We start from the raw sequence: 23,555 nt of genomic DNA on the forward strand, positions 1-23,555 counted from the left end.
GATTCTCATTCATTATAACAGCACTCAATTTGAAGAACAAAGCAATGCAACCGATATAACACAGCCTACATATCAATACAACTCAGCCATTTCCTTTGATTATTGTTTATTGATTAAACTACATACGTTTGTCAGTGAAAAAACATCCTTCACTGGACTCATCGTTTGTAGTATACATTTATGACCAAAGTACACATTTTACACTCCTACAGACTGACAGAACTGCCATATCGAATGTACTGTAAGATCTCTACTTACATGCTGAGTGTTATTCTGTAATAGTGTCATGGATGCTGTTACTGGTTGATAGTTTTGTCTCTGGAGTATAATGGCCTTTATGTACCTGTGGACCGACGGCATTCCATATGTATCATCCCTATGTTTACATTTGCTTTGGAATATCCCAGTTGAGTCCCAGGTAGACTCAGCATTATAACAGTCTTGATACACAATGTTTGAGAAATTCTGTGTTCAGAAATCGACACCAACACACAGTATTATGCTGCCAAGACTGGAACCAATAATAAAAATATTGGCAGATGTGAAAACTGTGGATTATTGTGTCTTTTAATATATTTTCTGTACTATTATTTAACCAGGCAAGTCGATAGAGAACCAATTCATATTTACATCAATGACCTGGAGTGAATGTTACAGGATGAGGAGTAATTACAGTTATGTGTCTTGCTTGGGGACAGAACGACATTGTGTTGACTGGCAGTTGCGGCATTAGAACCAGGTACCATTTGGAGACTAGTCAAATGCCCTAACCATGAATTTGCCCCACTGTTAATAATAATGCCATATTGTTGAGTCTACCTTTAAACTTGACTGTGTCAACTTCTATAGCGTCATGTTTGGTCCATTTCAAGACAAATATAAGACAATGTAATATGGTAATACTGTAGAAAAAATCAGTATGCATTGATCCTTTCACCCATTCTCATAGCTCAGTGCTTAACTGGTATGTATCTAACGATAGTAAACAGCTATGCTCATACAGTATACAGACCTTAATAAATCTACAGCATTGTCCTGTATATCCTTGTGATTATTAGTAGAATAGCCTTCCTGTACCTAATATAATTTATTGATTAAACTGCATATAAAAAAGACTTCAGCTGAGAGATACATCTGTACATTTGAGTGTTTTGTGTTTTTACATTGTAACTGTACTTCACAAGTTCACATTGTCATAGTCTCTCCTTCATCATGTGTTATGGAAAATCCATTAGCTTTACTTTGGCAGTCCAAAACCCATCTTTGTGGTATGCATCTCCTTTATCTCTCTTGACCACTCAGGACATCCTAAGGATGGGGACTATGACAATCTCTTAACATATTGGGGAAGGCATAACAACTAATTTCTGCAGGGCACACTGCGTAGACTCAGTGAGTCTTGTTTCCCTCAAAAGGGCATTCTTTGTGCAACTTATTTCCTTGTTTAGTCTTTAGTGTTGAGTTAACCATTAGCAACTGCCAAGCAAACCCATATTGTGCTAGTTAGTAGACTGTCTCAGATTGGCGACTGGTCCGTTCAAGGTCCATTTCACAGTAAGTCCCAAAAGTCTACACCAGGGTTAGAGTGAGTAACCCCAGAGATTCAGGAGGAGCCCGCAATTCAGATCACTCCAGCCAGGTGCTGAACCAGTGGTTCTCAAATAGTTTTGTGCCATGACCCACAAAAAACTTTTTAAGTTTCAAGCTCAAGTACTATCTTAACTTGATCTGTATTTGATTTACCTGTAGGTCCTCACACACCATTTCAGAAACACTGTGCTAGTACTAGACCACCTGATTCAACCTCTGACAGCGTGCACCTAATTCAGATTATATGCCATCAGATGTGATGAAAGATTCCTGCTGGTATTATTGAAGATGGGATTAAAGTTGACAACCAGAAACCCAGTTTTGCCAAGGGTAAAGGCCTTTAGTAGGCTTGGATAATGGTAAAGTTAGCTGCAGTCTTTAACTGTTGAATCGTGTGTTTCAGCGTCTAGCTGTTGTCAAAGCCTCTGGACCCTCCAGAGCCCCTGGTCACTTCCTGACCTCTAACCCCATTGTCAAGAGGGTTTAACATCCAATAACCTTGCATAGGCGATGAATGTGATTGTTTTGGTCAATGAAAGAAGGAAGGAGGGTAGACAAATAGTTGTAATGTCCCAAAAAATGTGATAGCTTAGTAGTGATAACATGTCAACATGTTGGTCTTCTATATGGAGACCAAGCAAAAGCCAATAAGTCAAAGTACAGTAGTTGTCACTATTAAACAAACCTTTGGAAACATGAAGAACCCAGTGGTTTCAACACAGCTGTTTTCCCTCTTTCATTCACCACCCACTCTATCTTCTCCTCTCTTCCTCTCCCTCACAGGCAGTTCTTGTCAGGTAACTCAGACTGCTGTGAGGCTCTGCGTTCTAGAGCTTTGCTTAGCCTACGTGGAAAGTACACCATAGCTTTGTGTTCCTCATAGCGGTCAATGTGTTTGAGATGAACCACCATGTGCAAAGCATAGGCCAGGACCAACAGCAAAATCAGAGATGTCACCAGGCCCATTAGAATGGCTGGAGTCAGGAAGGTAGCACAGTCACTGGCTGACGCAAACTTATCAGACATGACATTGAACGCCTGGATCTGCAGAGAGGAAAGAGGGAGCATTACAAGGTGAAGTAAAAAGAAAAACATTAATCAATCAATAGAAACAACCTAAGCCCTATACCTGGAAGTCAGTGAAAGTGATGTGCCAGTTAGCTGATGTGTCGGTGTGTGAGCTGGGCACCAGGAGAGTGTCATATTTGTGCTGACTGCTGACATGCTGGCAGTGGTAGGAGGAAGTGGCGGGTGCGTACACCTCGCTGGCGTTGAATGTAGCTTCGTGGGTCCAGTTGTAGTGAATATGGACGCTGTCTAATGTGAACCAGTTTTGCCCTGCCGACTCGTAAAATGTGTTGGACATCTGCAGCCTGATAACAAGTCCCCTAAGGTCCTCTACATCTCCAAATTTTAGCGAGAGCCTGTGAACAAAAACAAAGTATGTTGCCTTTTAATGGGAAGCAGGGGTTTGCATCAATTTCCATTTCTTATTAATTTATATTTATTTCTTATTTATTTTATTTACCTTTAACTATTCAGGGAAAACATATTCAGAACATCTTCATCTTTACAAGTGTGCCCTCTATTTATAATAAATGTTTGGCAAAAAAACAAACATAGTATGCACACAAAATAGAAACATTTCAATAAGCACACAACAATACATCAAAACCAGGCAAATTGTAGTAAAGCAAAATTATTTACATTCACATAACTACACAAGGCATTCAAGCTTGGCCCATCTCTTTCATACAAGATAATATGATGGATCCTAAAGCTAACAACAGATACAGTGGATATCAATAGTTAACACACCCTTGTTGAAAAGGAAGCTGTTCTCGGGTGTGGAAGCTGAAATCATCAGACGTTTTTTCAATTTTAATTAGATCTTGAAACAATAGAAATTGTCTGTGTTGTTGCGGTTGTCGTTGTTTGAAAAAGCCATTGGATGTTTTCCAGTGACGTACATTAATCAATATATCTGCTGATATAGGCAAGCTTAGTTCAGCCAGCCCGCAATTAGAAGGGATGAATGCTGTTTTCCATGGCAGGTTTCAAGCCATGGTTTTCTATGTGGCAGACTGTGTTTTTAACCATTATGCTATTCAAACAGCTGGAATACAGCGGGAATACACCATACAATTTTTGCTGAAATAACACGGACAACAGAAAGTTTATTAATGGAACTAAAGTGTACTCTTTAGTGAAAAGTGGTTAAATATTTCTGAGAGACAAAAATTTGAATGTCTGAAAGGGGAATTGAACTGGGGTCAAAATGGTACAGATGTTCCCACTAGACCACAGGGCTTGCTGGTAGTCAGTCCACCTCCATATAATTTCCAAATGCAACTTTTATCCCAGCCATTACATTTTTGCTGAAATAACGTGGGCAACAGAATGTTTATTAAAGGAACTGCAGTGTATTCTTGTACAAAGATTACTGTAGATGGTTGTCCTTACAGTAACAGTTGAATAGCTAACCACAACGCTATCAATCAATCAAATTTATTTATAAAGCCCTTTTTACAACAGCAGTTGTCACAAAGTGCTTTACAGAGACACCCGGCCTTAAACCCCAAGGAGCAAACAACAGTAGTGTTGGATTTCAGTGGCTAGGAAAAACTCCCTAAGAAGGCTGAATTTTAGGAAGAAACCTAGAGAGGATCCAGGCTCAGAGGGGTGACCAGTCCTCTTCTGGCTGTGCCGGGTGAGATATTAAGAGTCCAATTAGAATAATAAATACATTTCTCTGGGCTAAATCCAGAGTCTATTTGATTCTAGACTAGGTCAAAAGTATGACCAGGTGGACAAGGACAGGGACAGCAACGGGCCCCCCAAACCAGGTACTCCGCAGGTGTGGACCAGGACCTCATCTCCTCCTAAAATTTAAAACAGGAGGAGACTGAGAAAAGTTAGGAAGTGCATTCCTCATATCCCCCAGCACAATAATATAGCAGCGTAACACCTTGGAACTGAGACGGGGGGGGGGGGGCCCTACCCGGGGGAGGCCTCGGACAGGGCCCAACAGGCCGGAAATCAATCCACCCACATTGCCAGGCATCAACCAAAGGGACACCCACCAACCGCAACCCCCCTGAAAGAGGGCAGAGTATTGCCAGCAGCGTACAGCCCAATTGCACAAGTGCGCAACAGAGAGACAAAAACAAGCCAGTGACTCTTCCACCGAAAGGCATTGGAGGGAGGGCATCCCAGTGGCGACGAGAGAATGGGGCACCAATGGCGGACCTGCCAATTCTGGTGCTCTCTGGAGAATCTGTTTCTGAATCTGTTTCTGCTCAGAAACATACATACCAGTTGTCACACCTTGATGTGTTTCACCTGTTGTCTTGTCCCCGCCCCCTCGCCAGGTGTTCCCAGTTCCCCATTAGCCCTGTGTACTTAACCCCTGTTTTCTGTTCTGGCAGTTGCCAGATCGTCTTGTCTTGTACAGTCATTTCCAGCATTCTATGTGTCATATCACCCACTCTGCCTGTCATTCTCTTCCCCGGTTGCGACCCTTGCCAGTTTTCCAGGATTACGAGCCTGCCAGCCCTCTCCTGTACCTTCGACCATCTGACCACCCAATAACAAACACTGCCTGTCCCCTACTCCAAGATGTCTGCTTCACCTATACCTTCGACCATCTGATCACCCGATAACGAACACTGCCTGTCCCCCACTACAAGACCGCCTTATCCCTATTAGTACAATAAACACTTTGATTCGCCCTCCTCTGCCTCTGTGTCCGCTTTTGGGTCCCTGCTCGCTCACCGTTGTGTCACCAGAGGCTGCTTATGCTTCCTAACTAGACAGATTGATATCCCTGAAGTTTAATTGACTTGGTGATTTACTGTGATGATTACGTGTTCCCCTAATTTTTTTGATCAGTGTAGGTTATAGCACGTAATATGGTTACATTTAAATATATTAATAGAAGGTAAACCATTTTTCATAGAAAATAAATTATAAAAAGGTTTCATGTTTGTTAAAAACCTAACTAGTACAGACAGTAAAATGCTTTCTTTCCAAGAAACTCATTGAGGTATATGGAGAATCATTTTCGGTTCAAAAGTATAATGGGAACATTGTATCCATGCCAGAGCAATGAATGCCGAAATGAAAACAACAAAACAGGACTGAATTACTGCCACCTGCCACCTATTAAAAATGACCAGTAAAAAACGTGTGTATCTTTTCCATTTAAGGGAAAACATTTTGACTGCTATACTATGGAAAATTCAGTATAGGAACAAATACTTGATTTCCAACTTCCATGGCATTGTGTATGGAAATACACACAAAACAACTTTTGACACTTTAATACGTTCCATCCAGTTGAAACTATTACATGAAATTATTGCAGCAAAACAAATGCTCAATATATTGGGAATATAACAGTCACCACTTTGCAGACTTTGACTTCGTCATGAAATGAAATCAGTGGACCATCTGTTATAGCACTGTCCAGTGGCAGCAGACTTCTGGAATTAAATTCAGAATTGGTTGTGGGGTTTTGGTACCCATATTGACATGGACATACAGACAATACTGTTTGGTGATTTAAAAATCATGGGCAATCAATGAAAAATAGTGATATTCTCTTATTATTATTTTGCCATTTCTCTTATTATTATTTAAGACTACATCAGCAGAGATGCAGCCTTAAATATTCAGTGAAACATCACAGCAAGAAAGAGATATATTACAGAATTAAATGAAAAATGGCAAAGAGGCTGATCGGTTACAAGTGAGGTGTTCGTGTGTAATGTAGGTATGCTAATCTGGATCTGGGTGGGTAAGTCAATCAAATTTCAATCAATCAAATGTATTTATAAAGCCTTTTTATAAATAGGCATTGGAGGGAGGGCATCCCAGTGGCGACGAGAGCCCACCTGGCAAGACAGCAAGGGTGGACAGTATCAAGCCTACTGGTCACCTTCACGCCCCCAGGCCAGGCTACACCTAATTATAAACCGTGCTGTAGAGATAAGTTTTTAGTAGACACTTGAAAGTTTGCACTGAGTTTGCATTTCTAACCTTAATTGGCAGATCATTCCACAGGAGTGGAGCTCTATGAGAAAAGGCCCTGCCGCCAGCTGTTTGTTTAGAAATTCTAGGTACAATTAAAAGGCCTGCATCTTGCGATCTAAGGTTATGTGTAGGTATGTATGGCTGGATCATTTCAGCAAGGTAAGTAGGAGCAAGTCCATGTATTGATTTATAGGTTAAGAGTAAAACCTTAAAATCAGCCCTAACCCTAACAGGCAGCCAGTGTAAGGATGCCAGGATAGGTGTAATGTGTTCAAATGTTTTTGTTCTAGTGTTAGGGAAATTTCTGTAACCTGATAAATTATATTCTGAGCAAAGGACTGAGTCCCAATGTTTAAATGCATAGAGGCGTGTGGGAGAGGGGATCTGGGTTTTGTCCTAGGGGGCATTCTTGATTGGCCACAAGTAATTTTAGGGTTAATCATCTACCTATCAGTAGGTTGCTCAGATGCTTTAATTCCCCCTTAAGGGTTAAGAAAGTTAACCACATGAGGGAAGACACCATGTCCCTTAAGTCAAGCCCAGGACATGTGATAGAACAAAGGGTGTGTGTTTGGTTGACATGGGACAGAGGGGCAGCATCTTACCACACCCCCTTTTCCCTCCTTATATACTGATGCATTTCCTATACTGATTAAGAGATTATTCATTGTTACTTTGTAACCTGTGTATTCTCTCCTTGCAAGAATAAAACTGTTTATTGTGCATTTGAGTTTTCCTCTACCTCTACCATTTTCATAAATAGTTTGGACTTTAGAAATTGCCATCAAAATTTGGGGTGCTCGTCCGGGCTCCTAATCCTGCTCGGTTTGAGTCTTTTTCCAAACAGGTTAACCATGCACGGCCAGAGAGAGATGTTCTGGAACTTCCATTATCCCCCTAAAAAGACTATCCTTTGAGGGGTTGAGAAGGAGTGCCGACTCGTGCATGATCAGTACAGGTTGCCCGTGGAAATTGAATTTGGAGTTAAGAGCAAAATACAGTTGGGAAAAAGGCCATTGGATGTGTTAGGGCACATTTTAAATCTGCAGTTATATTATCTCACTTACGGGCCGACGAATCTATTAACAGGTGTTAGGAACACGTTAATTGAGATAAGAGTGTTAGGTCACTTTAGCGTTAAGGCGCGAGTATACTAAGAGTTAGGACTCCTTTGCGTTAGGATGCAAGTATATGTGTTAGAGCACATTATTTAGACTAAAATAGATCTTGCTTTTCGCCACGTTAATTAGCCAGATTTTTTTCCGGCAGTAAACCATTAAACGTCCCTCGTAGTTGGGCCGGCGGAGATAATGAATGATCAGTATGGTGTTTGGACTTGTGAACAGTTGAATTTTTGGAAGTTTTGGGTTTTCCGAAAAATGGCAGCTTTAGCCAAAGACAGTTGCATGGGTTGAAAGAGAAGTTGGAGGACTACGAGCAGGGGAAAATTAAAAAAGTACAGAAAGGGAAACGAAAAGTAGATTGGAAAGCTTATGGTATATGGAAAGAAGACTGATAAAATATTTAGGCAGTGTAGTGTAGGGACTACTGATCAATGTGTTCTGGCTTCTCCTAATAGAGTGGATGTGGACCTGGACTGCCCTCCTTGGCCTTCTCCTTATAACACTGTGCAAAAGTCTGCAGCTGTCCCTGAATCACGGGCGGAAATGCCACCGAAGCTGTCTCAAAATAGTCCCCCTCCTGCCCGGAAGTTTTATCCTTCGCTCGTGGCCGACCTTGGTGCGACATCCCCAATTGCCGGGAGGACCAGGAGCGTCACGACATCTGGGAAGCCTGAAGGTAATTTCCCGATGGTAGAAGTTGCGAATCCAGCTGCAGGAGGTGAAGGCGACACGCCCCCAACTCTTTTCGTCTACCGCCCATGGTCTCCTGCCGACCTGAAAGACGTAGCCGGTTCGCTGCCCAACCCGGAGAAAGAAGGTGGAGAGGAATTCAATCGTGTTTTCCTCCAGATGCTTGACCAATATAAACCAAATATAGTTGAAGTAGAAATGGTAATGATGAAAGCATTACAGTTACGGTGGGGTAGGGTGAAAGGAGACTGACCCGTGCATAATGGCCAGTATAATTGGGCCGTTGGTTCTCAATACAGGTTGATAATCATGGCGTTATGTGGACGTATAGGTGCTTTTTTCCCGAGACGGGTGAACTGGGAGAAAATTTCTGACTGCAAACAGAAACAGGGAGAAAAAGTTACAGACTATCGTAATAGATTTGAGAAATTATTCAAAATTCACAGTGGAATGGGCCGCAAGCCAGATGGAGGTAATGATTCTCCCTGGGAACAACAGTGTAAGATGAGACTGTTTGCGGGTCTGCTCCCAACATTACAAAAACATGTAAAGGAGCACTGTGTGGCCTTGGACGAGGGCCGCATGGAAATCGTTTGGCAGTATATCAAGCACGCTGAAAAAGTCTGCGGAGACCAAGAGGACAAGAGACAAACCGATAAAGGGAAACGTGAAACAAAATTACAGATGGCCCAACTAGGTTTTTACAGCGGTTAAGACCAAAGAGGCCGAGGACGGGGTAGAGCGAGAGGACGAACACAGACTAGAGGCAGAGGACGAGGGTCTGCTAACCGATACAACTATGACAAAGGTTGCCATCGGTGTGGCTGGATTGAACAATGGGTACGCGATTGTCCTGAAAAAGACACAAGGGAAGATGGACAAAATAGAGACAATTTGAATTCCAGTGGATTTACAGTGAACAATCCAAGGGGAACTCGGAGAAACGAAAGCTACAAGGAGGAAGGTTTTTGACGCTCGGAGGGGGCAGGACAGGACACATCTACCGGTGAGATCAATCCATTACATGACCCCGCATATATTGATGTTATGCAGACACTTAAGCATTTAGAGAACACGCAGAGTACCAAGTTAAACCCACTATGTTTCTTACAATTAATGGTAAACAGATTTAATTTTTGGTTGATTCTGGAGCGGGATATTCTGTCCTTAGAGCCCAAGAATGGGATCCGCTTCCAAAATTGAGTGGTAGAACTATAATTACGGTTGGGGCTAGTGGAGGACAAACCAACCACTGAGCGATTCACTATCCCTCTGTCGGTTGTAGACGACGAGGGCAAGCGTTACCCAAAACATTTATTTCTGTTTTCCAATTGTTGTCCAGTTAATTTGTTAGCTAGGGATTTGATGACACAGTTAGGGATCACTCTAGAATGTTCAGACAAAGGCATGCGAATTAAACGTTCAAAATGGTGCGCAGTCTGTTGATTATTGTTATTCGTGGGATTTAGAAAGTACCGGTCCTAGAGCTGTTTCACATGAGTTGGTAAATAAAGCGATGAAGAGAGTAGACACAGGTACGGCCCAGTTTATGGAAATGGGCGACTTACATAGTTCGGCTAAGTTTTCAGAAAGTCAGGATGTTAGTTTTGAGAAAGTATGGTTTGAAAACGGTGAATATGTATACTGGTCTTCGGAAGGGTTTTGTGCATGGTCTGTGCGAAATGTGAGAGAGGTGTCTCGCTTTTTCGATATTGAGGGGTCGGACCCCCATGTCTCGCTGGCTAAGCCTTTGTTTGGCACGTGGGCAAGTTTGGGTCCTTGGTTGAGGGGGTGCAATGAAGTAGTGGACTGGGTCCCTTGTCACATGGTGGGAGTGGAATTTTCCGTGGCAGCCCACGCCTATAGAGAGAGGTTTGAGTGCACCGTTTTGGGTAAACGGGAAGTACATCTTGTGCCGCATGACGACTGGGTCCGTCAGGTCTGTGCAATCCAGGTGGCTGCTACAGATCCTAGGTTAGCGGAAGTTCCACCCTCCTTGTGGTCACAGCATAAATATGATGTTGGGTTGATTAACAATGCACAGCCTCTTGTAGTTACACCTAGTGGACCCCATAGACCATGCCAGGCTCAATATCCACTGAAAGTGGAGGCTATTGAAGGGATAGCTCCCGTTTTTAAAACATTGTTGGAAAAAGGCATAATTGTTCCATGTCCAAACAGTCCATGTCACACTCCTATTTTTCCAGTTAAGAAAGCCAAAGTGGTTGGACAACCTGTAGCTTGGCGATTTGTACAGGATCTTAAAAAAGTTAATGAGGCTGTATATGCGCGCGCACCGATTGTACCTGATCCATATACAATCATGACTCAAGTTCCGAGTAATAGTAAATTTTTCTCAGTGATTGACTTAGCCAATGCGTTCTTTAGCATCCCTGTGCACAATAATTCACAATTTTGGTTCGCATTTGAATTCTCTGGCCAATTGTACACATGGACAAGATTGCCTCAAGGTTATTGTGAATCTCCTGCCGTGTTTGCATCCGCGCTAAAAGATAACTTGGAAGGGTTCCAATTTCAACATGGCAGTACCCTTATTCAGTACGTTGATGATCTTCTTGTCTGTTCTCCAGATAAAGATGCATGTGAAAAGGACACTGTACTGTTGCTAGAGTACTTGGCCTCGCAAGGTCATAAAGCCAGTTTACATAAGCTACAGCTAGTCCAGAAGGACGTTATTTTTCTGGGCCATAAACTAACACCAGTGGGTAAAAGTCTCAGTGCAGACAGAATAGAAGCCATTGTTGGCATCCCAAAACCTTTAACTAAAACTCAACTTCTGTCCTTTTTGGGCATTAATAATTTAATAACTCTCTCCCTTGACAACCAGGTATGCGATTATTATTTCAACCACCACACGAAACGGCTGATTTCTAACAACTGCGGTCTTGAAGCACGTGGGGACCACCACCTGGACTAGTGACAGGTTGAAAATGTCATTGAAGACCTCAGCCAGCTCCCTAGCACATGCTCTGAGCACACACCCAGGGACACCATCAGGACCAGCGGCCTTCAGCGTGCATTCAACCTGCTCAGTGCAGACCGCACATCTCTGGTGGATAGACTGAGGGGGGTATGTCCAGCGGGAGTTCAACTTTAAAGGCTGTTTCCTTGTTGTCCCTGTTGAAGCGAGAATAGAACTTGTTCAACTTGTTAACCTGATGCCCCTTTTCAGGTTGGCCCTGGATAGGCCTCCACATCTGAACGAAGCGTTGCGTTCCTTTAGTAGTTGTTGGACCTCACTGTTCATCCAAGGCTTCTGGTTGGGGAAGGTCTTTATTAGTTTATGGGTGGTGAAGTTGTTGGTGCAGGTTTGTTTGTTGAAACTGGTATTGTAGTAGTGAGTCTGCCCCCTCTGACCACACTTTGACTGACCTCAAAGCCATTCTCCTTCACCCGTTTAATAAGGGGTAAATACTTGGTGTGTAGAAACAATGAGAGGTCAGACTGATCTAGGTGGGGGAGGGGAATGGCTTTGTAGGCCTCTGGAATGTTTGTGTACACCTGGTCCAGTGCAGAATACATTTTGAGGAAATTTACAGCTACATTAAAGGCACCATCCAGCTGGGCAGTTTGCTGCTTGCTCATGGCAGCCTGCAGCTCGTTCATTGCTAGTTAAGCATTAGCATCCGGTGGTATGTACGTTGCAGTAACAATAATAGATGTAAACTCCCGAGGCATGTAAATGGCCTGCACTTAACACTAGAAGCGCTGAGCCATTGACACCTACTAGAAGCCCTGTCAGTGGTCATTTTGACCCATGCTTGTGTTGAATGGGAGGGTGTTGCTGACACACAATGATCGGTAGATGGCACATCTTATGCGTATATCAAATGCCAATGACATTTAGTGCCGGAAGAAGGACATTTGACCAAGAGGGTGTGGGTGTGTTTGCGCACATTTTTACAGTGAGGCACCAAACCACTGTTGAAAATCCTGAAGCAAATAATAGCCTTGCAAATGCATATAGATGAAAAGATTAAATAACATGTTCACATCATCGTGGATTTCAACGTTTATGCAATGGGAAAACATATTTGTGTCCATACATTTTAATAAGCATTAGGAAATATGGTTTGAAATGACAAAATTCGACTTACAATATTAGCCAAAATATTTTACACCGGCCTGATTGTTTTGCTTTTGTCATTCAGAGTTGATGTGACAAATAAGCAACTGAAACGTGTTTGTCTAATAATAATGTTGCGAAATTATGCTACATTACAGTGCATTGCAAAATAAATTTAAACTAGGTTTCGACTCAAATTAAGAATCAAACAAGTTTCAGTAAATGATCTGAGCCTATAACTTTCCGCAGAGCCTGTCAAACACGCTTCCGCAAGCATGGGCTAGACATGGAAACGGACATTTGATTTGGGAATCAAAATATTGTGCAAGAAGATCGTTATCTATCAAAATAATTGTGATCTGGCTCTAATAATTGCACTGCTGTGGCAGGTTAGGAAACACCGCAAATAGGCTCTGTGCCCCAGAGTAGTGACAACTTCCGCTTTTGTCTAGAAGTGGGCATTGCAGTTTCCAGTTTACTTCCTGTCCTCATCCGCATTAGTAAACACCTAAACTCACAACAAGATGAGTGATGCTGTTGTACGGAGAAAAAAAAGAAATATAATATACGTGACTCATTTAAGTTTCAAAGTACAAGTGGGGCATTTTAATCAGGAGAATGTCCCCTTTTTAATATAATATGGATTGCGCCATTCAATGACTTCAAACGCTAGACTAGAAATTGTCAGAAAAGGCGATTTTATTTTTTTATATATACTTCCACATAACGCAGGTTTAAGTGCAATTAATACCATGTAAGACCAGATGTTTACTTCCTATGCCAGTTGTTATTTTTCATTTTCGTTGTGAAATTAGGTACAGTAGTAAAATAAAAGAGGAGACCTGTTTTGGTGCTTTTTTGAGGCTATGGAATTTTAAGCTTCATTCAGTTTAGAAGAGGCTGAACGAAGGTTCGTTTCAATTCACTTGCTACGGAGACGCGCTAGCGTTCCAGCTCAGCCAGCGTTCCAGCTCAGCCAGCGTTTTTTTGCCGTTTTTGAGGCTAGGGTGAATTTTTATGCGTTCTATTGTCCTGTATAATACTACACTAAAACGGAACACATCGCTAACTAGCTTAGCCGATAGCCGGCCGGCACACCACAGTAAACTACTTACCCTCGTAGTTGTGCAGATAACTCGATACGTAGAGTTTGAATCCCTTGTTCTGCTTGCTTGTTGGAGCAGGGGACCAGGCATCAACAAATTCGATGGACTTCACTAACGCTTATTTTAGGCAGGTCTTGGAGACATCTACTGAAAACTGAAATTTTGGGCGAAGGCAGAGATGAGATTCAAACTGAATCTGATTCAGAGTAAGAGTCTGAAATCGAGTCTTCTTGTGACTCCTTGCATGAGCCCGCTAGACATAGCACAATATTGGTTCAACAAACTGCTGGGAACCCCTGGGTGAAAATTCAACAATGCAATATCATTATAGAAACCCCCGGGCCCACTCCAGGTGCAAGGAAACATATTCAAAATCCTTTAAAAAGTATCCCGGGTTTGATTGACACAGAAATGTTGCAAACGATTCTAGCCCACACACTTGCTGAAGCCAAGTGAAATATTGCGGAATGGTTTGCACTGACAGAATTAAAAGTGTTAAATAAAATCTAAATTAAAAACCTACACAAACTGCTTACAATGGACTGTGGTATTTGAGGTTTGGGATTGTTTTCCGGTTTTACTTAAAAAGTACCAAATGTTTGCATTCAGTGTGGACTGAGCTATTTTTATGGCTGGGTAATTAGTAGGGGGTGGGGGTTACGGACAATTGCTGGTAGTACAATCCGATTGTATGCCTAATGTGTGCCTCGATGGCCTCTTCACATTGTCTGTAAAGAATATTAGTTTGCCCATATGAAACTTGAAACATGCCATTTTCCATTATATCTGAGATGTTGATAAAGTGTTTGTTTGGGATTAAATACATCATATTTAAATGCTTATAATGTGTTTTTAAATTTAACCTATTTTGTATTTATATATAACAATTAACTTTTAATAAACAGACAAACTCTATGTGTGTTAGTTTGAAAAATAAACAAATGAAATGGCCTATCAATACTTTTAAAAATACTTCAAAATTGATTTGTTTTAATTTAAAACAAATAGTGTGGTAAAATGCAAGTTATAAATTACTCAGTGTAAGGACGTTTTTGGGGTAAACAAAAGTTTGTTATACTGTTTCTTCTATCTCTTATAACACTGAATCAGAAACAGATTTATTGCCAAGTAGGTTTTCACATACAAGGAATTCACTTTGGTCTGATGATGCATAACACTAAACATATTTAGTGAGGATAAAAACTAGTACAAGAACTAGTACAGAACTGCAATGTAGTGTTGCTGACGGGGTTTGTAAATTTTTTAAATTTTAAATGAATCTGTAGAATGGAGTCTTCACAATATTTGCAAACTCAGCCTACAAAGGCTGTCGTAATTACTACATAACTGCCTGATTGTAATTATTTGAGCCAGATCACAAATATTTTTTATAGACAACGATCTTACACAATATTTTGATTCCAAGTTCAGCCTGTTGTGGCTGATCCAATCTGAATAAATAGCCTACCAGGCAAATTATGTCAGTTTCCAAAGGATGTCTTGATCACGCATGCAGGAGCGCGTTTGACATGCTCTGTAGAAAGTTATCAATTTGCTGAAACTCGCTGAGTCTGTTTAACCCTAGTTGAGAATGGTTTTGCAATGCACTGTAATGTAGCCTAATTTTGCAACATTATTATTAGACAAACACGTTTCTGTAATGAGTCAGAGAAGCCAGATAGCTGGATCCAAACGCAGAGCATTCCTATTTATTAGGGTTAACATTCCAACAAAAGGAGGAGACAGATGCAGAGTAATACAACAGACAGGTGAGGGTCAAAACCAGAAAACAATTATCACAGGGCTGGGAATCCGTGTCAGTACATAAGCTCAGGTCGAAACACAAAGTAATATTAGTAGAGAAATAGCTAGAAAAGGGCACAGTAATGCATGGCAAATGACAAAATACCTCACGATGACACTCACAAAACAAACTGTATAAATAGGTTGCTAAACAAGACACAGGTGCAAAGCGAGCTACATTCAAAACAAAAGACTGCAAACGGAGGGGAAGGCAGTGCAGGCCGACCCGCTAAACGGGTGGACATACGAGGGGGTCGGCCCTGGGGGCCCTGGGCAGGACGATCCGGGCGATCCCAGTGGAATGATGGGATCAAACCAGGGTCCAGGATACCCGATGCAGGAACCCAGGAGCGTTCCTCCGGGCCATAACCTTCCCAGTTCACCAGATACTGTAAACCCCCCCTCAGTCATCGTGAATCCAACAGCGCCCAAACTACGTAGGCGGGATCCTCCCTGACGTCCAGCGGAGGCGGGTGTTGAAAGTGGGTGACAGGCTGTGGAAGACATGCTTGAGCAATGTGTCATGAAAGCTTGGGTGCATCCGGTACTGCCAGTGCAACTGGAGACGGAAAATGACTATAGTTAATCCTCCTAATGACTTTAAACGGGACGATGTACCTGGGCTGGAGTTTTTTGCTGAGGAGGCAAAGCTGAAGGTCCTGAGTTGACAACCAGACACGCTGCCCTGGATTGAACATTGGCGTGGGCCTGCGACGACGGTCAGCGAACCTCTTCTGGGCCTGTGATGCACACTCTGGGTGCTGGTGAGCCATCTCCCAGACTTGTTTACTGAATGCAAACCACTCATCCACCGCTGGCACCGGGCCAGGTTCCGCATCCCATGGAAACATGGTTGGCTGATATCTTAGAACGCATTGGAAAGGAGTTTGGTGATGTGATGAGTGAACAAGGAAATCCTGTGCATGCCCAGCCCCACCCCAAAAAAGCGGCTCCAGTCCGCAGGGTTGTTTGCACATTGCTGCCTCAAATACCTTCCCAATTCCTGGTTCAGTCGATCGGTCTGACCGTTTGACTGTGGGTGATACTCCGAGGACAGACTCAGGGTGATGCCTAGGCAGTCACAGAACGCTCACTAGACCCTGGGGAAGAATTGCGGGTCTGAAACAATGTCCTCCAGTATCCCATAGAGGCGAAAGACCTGGTGAAAGAGGCACTCTGCCATTTCCATGGCAGTTGGTAGGCAAGGGTATGAGTCAACACATCATGGAAAAGCAGTATATGGCGACTAAAATCATGGAAATCTACTGCTATGAGAGACAAGGGTCTTTGAGATGCGGGGAGCAACTGTAGCTTACCCGTAGGCAGGTGTCTTTGGGTCTTGACCTGGGGCAGGATAAAACATAGTCCTGCACATCATCATGCAGGGTAGACCACCAGTACTTCCTGGGGAGTAGCTTGGTGGTTTTCGTGATGCCAGGATGCCTGGATCCCATGTGGCATCATTGGAGCAGTCACGGTCTCACTACAGCGGGGACAAAGGTTTTCCAAGCGGGCATGTCTGGTCGGGCCATGTCAGTTTGGAGAGCCTCCTCGAGAAGGGTTCGGATTTCCCATTGAATGGGAGTAACAATACAGGACGCAGGCAGTAGAGGCTCAGGTTCAGTGGTAGCAGTGGGTGAATCGAATTGTCTTGACAGTGTGTCCGCTTTCAGGTTATTTTTCCCGGGTTGGTAGGTTACAGTAAACAGAGAATTGTTAAAAAGAGCGACCATCGGGCTTGACGGGGGTTCAGTCTTTTTGCTTGCTTTAGGTGCTCAAGGTTATAATGGTCCGTCAATACCAGTAAAGGGTGTTGAGCTCCTCCCAGCCAGTGGTGCCATTCTTCCATGGCTAGCTTGATGGCCAGCAGTTCCCTCTTCTCAACATCATAGCTGCGTTCTGATGGAGTGAGCTTTTGGGGAAAGAAGGCACAGGGATGGAGTTTGGCTGGTGACCCGTCTCTGTGATAGGACTACACTTATGCCCACCTCTTGTACAAAAGGAAGAAAAGTGTTAGCCTGATGAAGGATAGGGGCTGAGGTAAAAGTTTCCTTTAGTCGATGGAAGGCGGTGTGGGCTGGAGTGGACCAGAGCAGGGTTTTGCCCTTTGGGCTAGACATAGCCGTAAGCGGAGCCATGAAGCTTGGTGTAGTTCTGTGCCCTCTCTATTTGCTCAAGTGATGCTGGAATAAGGGGGAGTGAAAACCGGTTCTTTACCGTGATGTCATTTAACGCACGGTAGTCAATACAGGGTCTTAGGCTGCTGCCCTTCTTGCCCATGAAAAAGAAACTAGAGGCCACCGTAGACGTAGAGGGGCATATAAAGCCGAGTTTTAAGGTGTCATCTATATAATCACTAACTGGTTTTTGACTCTGGTTGACTCTGGTTTGCCATCTGGTGGCAAATAAGCCATTTTTATGTGCCACTTGGTGACAGAGAAGAATAATTACAGCTTCAATAGAAATAGCGGCTAGTGCGTCTGGTAGAATGCTTTCAATTTGCTTTTACATTAATTATTTATACATTAAAAAAGAATGGGGGATAAAGCATGCATATCTAGGAGCATTCATAAAAGGAGCTTCCTGTAAGTTTATCGAGTTCTGCAGATTTTATTTTTAGGTACTTCTGGGTCAAATTGAGCCCTTCCGGCGCTTCTAGTGTTAATCATTAGGTACTCCAAAACGGTTGAGCTGAGACTCCCGGTTACGTCAGTGACTACACCATAATTTGTTTACCTAAATGCACAGGCCACCTCATCTGGTCTTACCAGAATACACCGCTGTTTGGTAAGATCTGAAGCACATCCCTCCAGCTCAATTATGTTGTCGGGTATGTTGTTGTGTAGCCACGTTTCTGAGAAAATCATGACGCTGCAATCCATAATCCTTTTTGTGAGGTGATTCTTAGTTGTATTTCATCCATTTTGTTTGCCAGAGACCGTATGTTAGCGTGGAAGAGGCAAGGTAGTGAAGCCCGGAGGCCACCCCACTTCCCTCGTCTTTGTTTACGTTCTCGACGCCGCCTACGTGCACTTCCTGTCGACGGTATAGTTGCCGTCTCCCGGGACGTCTTTAAAATCTCTGGTGTAACTTGGACGTTGTCAAAAACTCTATCTATGTGTTACAATATTCAGGAGGTCATATCGGCTATATATACTGTATGGTAGGCTGGACCGAATGAATAATGTAGAAACTATTAAGTAAATTATTGCTAGTTTTCAAAAACTAGCAATAATTGTAAAAAATATTATTGTAAATTATTGTAAAAAATATTTATTCTCCTAAATGTGTGTTAATGTTATCATTGGTAACACTTTACTAGAAGTGTTATGTCATAACATGGTCATAACTCTGTCATAACCATGTCATAACATGTTATGTCAGCTGACGTCATGGTCAGGACACTGTAATGACATATTTTGAAATATTATGATATATATTGCGGTTTTTTATGACTGGTTATGACCCCTACGCAAGTCCGTCCAAATATAACAAACCATTCTGTAACACCACTCTTCTTATAAATACTATGTTTTTATTACGTTTCATTTTAAATGCTATATATCAACATAATTATGCATGAAGTGATTTCTGATATTGTCCTTCCCCAATGCTTTGTTCCTCATGACTAGTATGCCTGCAGTAGAATTCAGGAGAAGGACATGCCATTCTCTTTTTGACTAATGACCAACATAAAGGCATGTAAAGCAAGGTGGTAGGCCTATCTAGTTCCAATGATTATGGTTATAATGCTTCTTTTGTGTTGTCATAAACTGTATTTTGTTAGTTGAATTAAAACAGGATGTGAAACAGGATGTTCATAATGCTATCATAACATTTTCATAAACTGTACTTTGTAATATTTTGTCATAATACATTTGAATACAATTTAAAAAATATAATTATAGTATATACTATGATTAATATAATATAATTCCTAATGTTACATAATTATATACATTTTATATTTATATTTATTCTAGGCTACCTTTTAAAAAAAAAAGTGAAATGGGGACCTTGGCCAACTTGGTAAGGAAAACTGTGTGATTTCAAAACATTTGGTTCAAGTGGGTACAGTGCAATGACCATGCTCCTGATCTAATAGAATTTAATGCAAATGGAAACACCTTTAGATTATAAAATCGTTATTTGTAGAACCCTTTATATAGAGTTCTAGTTAGAACCATATACAGGGATCTTTTGAAGAAGGCTGTACGGAACCCAGTACAAAGAGTTCTTTAAACAAGGTTCCATTTAGAGGACAAATCAAGGAACCCTATAGGTTTTACTAATCTTTTTAGTTAGAATGCACTAGGCCTAACACAGTGATTCCCAATCCAGGTCCTGGTGACCCCAAGGTTATATTGACCACTCCTAAACAAAGTTAACATTTTCTGGGTATTTTAGGGTTAACTCAATTTTATTTCAACCAGCAATCAAATCAAAGGACGGGTTAATTGACCAATCACAATCTTTGAGTTCGTATAGACATGTAACCTATGTCAAAACGTTTTTTTCAGTTTGCTTGTTTTGCTCCTGGCTGGCAGTAATTGAAGGTAAGCAGATAAGGTTGTGTTTTTTCCCCCCAACATGATTATCTAGCTTACTTGTAGCTAGCAGTATTGCCCTTTTTAGGATATTCTGGATATTCATACACGTTAAAATATAGCTGGCTATAAACACAACATAACAAATGTACATTAGCTGACTAACTTAGCTATTTGCAAGCTACCATTATTATGTAGTTAGTCACTTAGCAGATTAGAAAAATAAGTTTTTGTTAGCTAGGTATCAAGGCTTAGGGGCAAAGGTGGGTTTAAGGTACATTCACACTATTCACAATGGGGGTGATGGCTCAATTCATATCAATGAAAAGAAGCATGGCGAGCGAGTGGCTTTTTGGCCATCCGTGAGGGGTTTTCCAACTTTACGATTTTCCAACATTATGCAAATTGCCCGTGCCTATTGCTGGGGATTGACCAATCACGGGATAGGTGGTTGTGAAATGCTCTCTGTACAATTAAAAGAACAGAACTTTAGTTCCACAATAATAAAGTTCCATTGTCTGCTTTTGTGTTCTGTTTTAAAAAGCAAAAACTTTTATTAGCTGTGATTGAATTTCCTGAGCTGTATGATTGTACGCTATTTTCCTACAGAGACACAAACAAAATGCAGCGTGGAGACAGGTGGGCTAGATAGTTGTTACTTCTGGTGTCAATATTAGATAGCTAGCCACGTTAGCTGACTGGTTGCTACCAACAGTAATTTTAGCAAGCTGGTTTGCAATCTAGCATTGCAAGGTTGTAAGAATTACATCAATGAGGTATATTAATTAATTAGAGATATATACAATGTAAACATTTATTAAAATACGTTTCAATTCCAATTTTGACCATTGTAATATGCTGCCGTTCCTTCATACAAATTTGCTATTCTCAAACCTTAATACACAGCTTACCTGCTGTTATGACGCTAGTTCGCCCACAAGTACGCTACAAGTGAAGCACTTTGGGCGATGCTAGCATTGGCTATCCGAAATTTCGTAAACAGTGTGAATGTACCGTTAGCCAACCTGCATTGAAATCTTAGCGCCCTCAGTATTAAGGCACATACAGATGGATGTATACCCATGCGGGGGTGTACACATGACAGCTATGGTGGCTGAGTTTGCGTTGGTTACCATAGTAACAACAATGCTCTGGCAGAGTTAGGTTTTTTTGTCATCTAGAAGTTCCCTTACTTTACAGGTGTGTGTTTTTGTTAATTAAATAAAAAAATTAAAGCCAAGCAAATAGTATTTTTTTCTGTGTGTTTATTTTAAAAAGGCAATGTAATTTTCTAGGTAAGCAGATTATTTGCAATTCTCATCTGTGTGAATTATTACTGTTGTTATAATTATTAGGCTATATTTTTATAATATAAAAACAAGATGATTGACATTCAATTAACAACTTAACTAGTTGTGCACCTGTGAAGCTAGCCAGTCAATCCAGTAAAAACTACCATATTATAAACCCACTCTCATCCTTTTGTGTCCATATAGGCTAACACCCTCCTGATAAGTACACAAGCACAAGCTGCATTTTATTGGTTTAGGTCCCAGTAGGGCTGCAGAGTGCAAAGTGAAATTGTATAATTCTGGGAAATCTGACAATAATTGATTTATCCTAGTGTATATCAATTTTGTCAATGAATTTGTATTTGGTTGGTTGACAAGATGAACACTGGCGGGTGCTCAAGCGTTGAACAAATTTCACCTTTGGGCACCTCGACCCAAGCAAGCATGCACAGAAAGTGGAACCGCTCACAGGATCGAGCACCACGCACGCGCCACTCGCAAAAAATATTGTGTTTTGCCCCCCATCGCCCTACGGTGCACATCCACTGTTCCGGTGCGAATTCGCCTGAAAACGCGCTGCCTTGCCCCAAATGGTGAGGTGAAGGCTGTGTTGAAATCCCTTAGTTTTTTTTATTTAATATGAAACAAACCAAAATATTTTTTCTCACTGATGGAAAAAATAAAAACGCACTTTATTATGAGCATTATGCTGCCATAAAAAACAAACAACTCACATTTAATATTTAAACACAGCACATTTAATAACACTAAGCTAAATTATAAATCTGACCTTTGGATAAATTCCTTGCGTTAGCCGGGTTCATTTGCATAATATTCTCTGGCCTAAATGATGCATCATGCTACGCATGACAGTAACTATTTGTATATTATTAAGGATATGTAACTGTTATACGGTACAGAAGTGCCACTTCTAACATGTTTTCGTATTGTAGATTTTTTAGAACAGGTCCCAGGTAAGATGTCATATTGCTCCATTCTGATTTACAGGAGCTCTATGACATCAGCCCATCTACTGTTCTATTATCTACGGTTTGGCGCAACGTCTGTCAGCACAATGGAAGGAGCACGCCTTTTAAGTGTGTGTTAGTTTGTTTTCATAGGTGGGCTACGGGTACTTAGGCAGCAATGGAATTACACAAAAATATCGAACTTTTTTTCCAAAGCTATAGGTTGTATGTTAGCAGCAAACAGTAGCATGTTTATTACCATGTGTAGCTAATTATGTTTACTTGGATGTACAGTATGCATTGCAGAAAATATTTGATTATTTTGTTTGCTTGTGCAAGGAAATTGCATTGAGTTAATACATAGACAATGCAAATGTAAGGATGGCTGCTGTCAAACTATATAATTTCAACTAATATGCAACCATTATGCAACCATAAGATACTCACAAGCCCCCGGCTGAGTGCCGCTATGTTGAAGTTTACCCCAGTGGATGAGAGGGTCACCTCCCTACGCCTACGGGTTGTGGGGGGCGGTATCTCTGACTGTTGTTTGTGCATATGCCCCGAACAGCAGTTCGGAGTATTTGGCCTTCTTGGAGACCTTGAATGGAGTCCTGTATGGGGCTCCAGTAGGGGACTCCATAATTCTGCTGGGGGACTTCAACGCACACATGGGCAATGATGGAGACACCTGGAGAGGCGTGATAGGGAGGAACGGGGGGTGGAGAAAGACTCTGGACAGACCGGGAAAACCCAAACGGGTAGAGGAGGTCCGAAAGATCTTCAACTCACACCTCCGGCGGAGCTTTTCTGGCATCCCTGTGGAGGTTGGGGGCATTGAACCTGAGTGGTCAATGTCCAAAGCCTCCATTGCCGAAGCTACAGTGGGGAGCTGTGGTCTAAAGGTCTTAGGTGCATCAAGGGGCGGTAACCCTCTAACAACCTGGTGGACACCGGTGGTCAGGGAAGCCGTCCGACTGAAGAAGGAGGCCTTCCGGGATATGTTATCCCGGAGGACTCCGGAGACGGTTGCAGTGTACCGACAAACCCGAAGGGCTGCGACATCTGCTGTGAAAGAGGCAAAACAGCGGGTGTGGGAGGAGTTTGGGAGAAGAACCATGGAGAAGAACTTAAGCTGGACTCGTTCCAGGTGGGGGTTGGCCTCCACCAGGGCTGCGCTTTGTCACCAATCCTGTTTGTAACTTTTATGGACAGGATATCAAGGTGTAGTCAGGGTGGGGTGGGGTTGCAGTTCGGTGGGCTGGGGATCTCATCGCTGCTTTTTGCGGATGATGTGGTCCTGATGGCATCATC

The 23,555-nt window shown here is 42.1% G+C and overlaps 1 protein-coding gene across 2 annotated transcripts in view; it reads right to left on the reverse strand.

Moving 5' to 3' along the window:
* Window positions 1-89: 89 nt before the first annotated feature.
* Window positions 90-23,555, reverse strand: part of LOC105008508 (V-type proton ATPase subunit S1-like protein) — a 46,193-nt gene continuing 22,727 nt past the window's right edge. For both annotated transcript variants that reach the window (XM_010867825.3, XM_034295751.1), the window contains 2 exons: window positions 2,720-3,014; window positions 90-2,634 (listed from right to left, as the gene is read on the reverse strand). In XM_010867825.3, coding sequence (XP_010866127.1) covers window positions 2,368-2,634; window positions 2,720-3,014 — 562 coding nt within the window. In that variant the 3' untranslated portion in view covers window positions 90-2,367. The remainder of the gene's footprint in view (window positions 2,635-2,719; window positions 3,015-23,555) is intronic.

Source organism: Esox lucius, chromosome 12 (assembly GCF_011004845.1).
Source record: "Esox lucius isolate fEsoLuc1 chromosome 12, fEsoLuc1.pri, whole genome shotgun sequence".
NCBI lineage: Eukaryota > Metazoa > Chordata > Actinopteri > Esociformes > Esocidae > Esox > Esox lucius.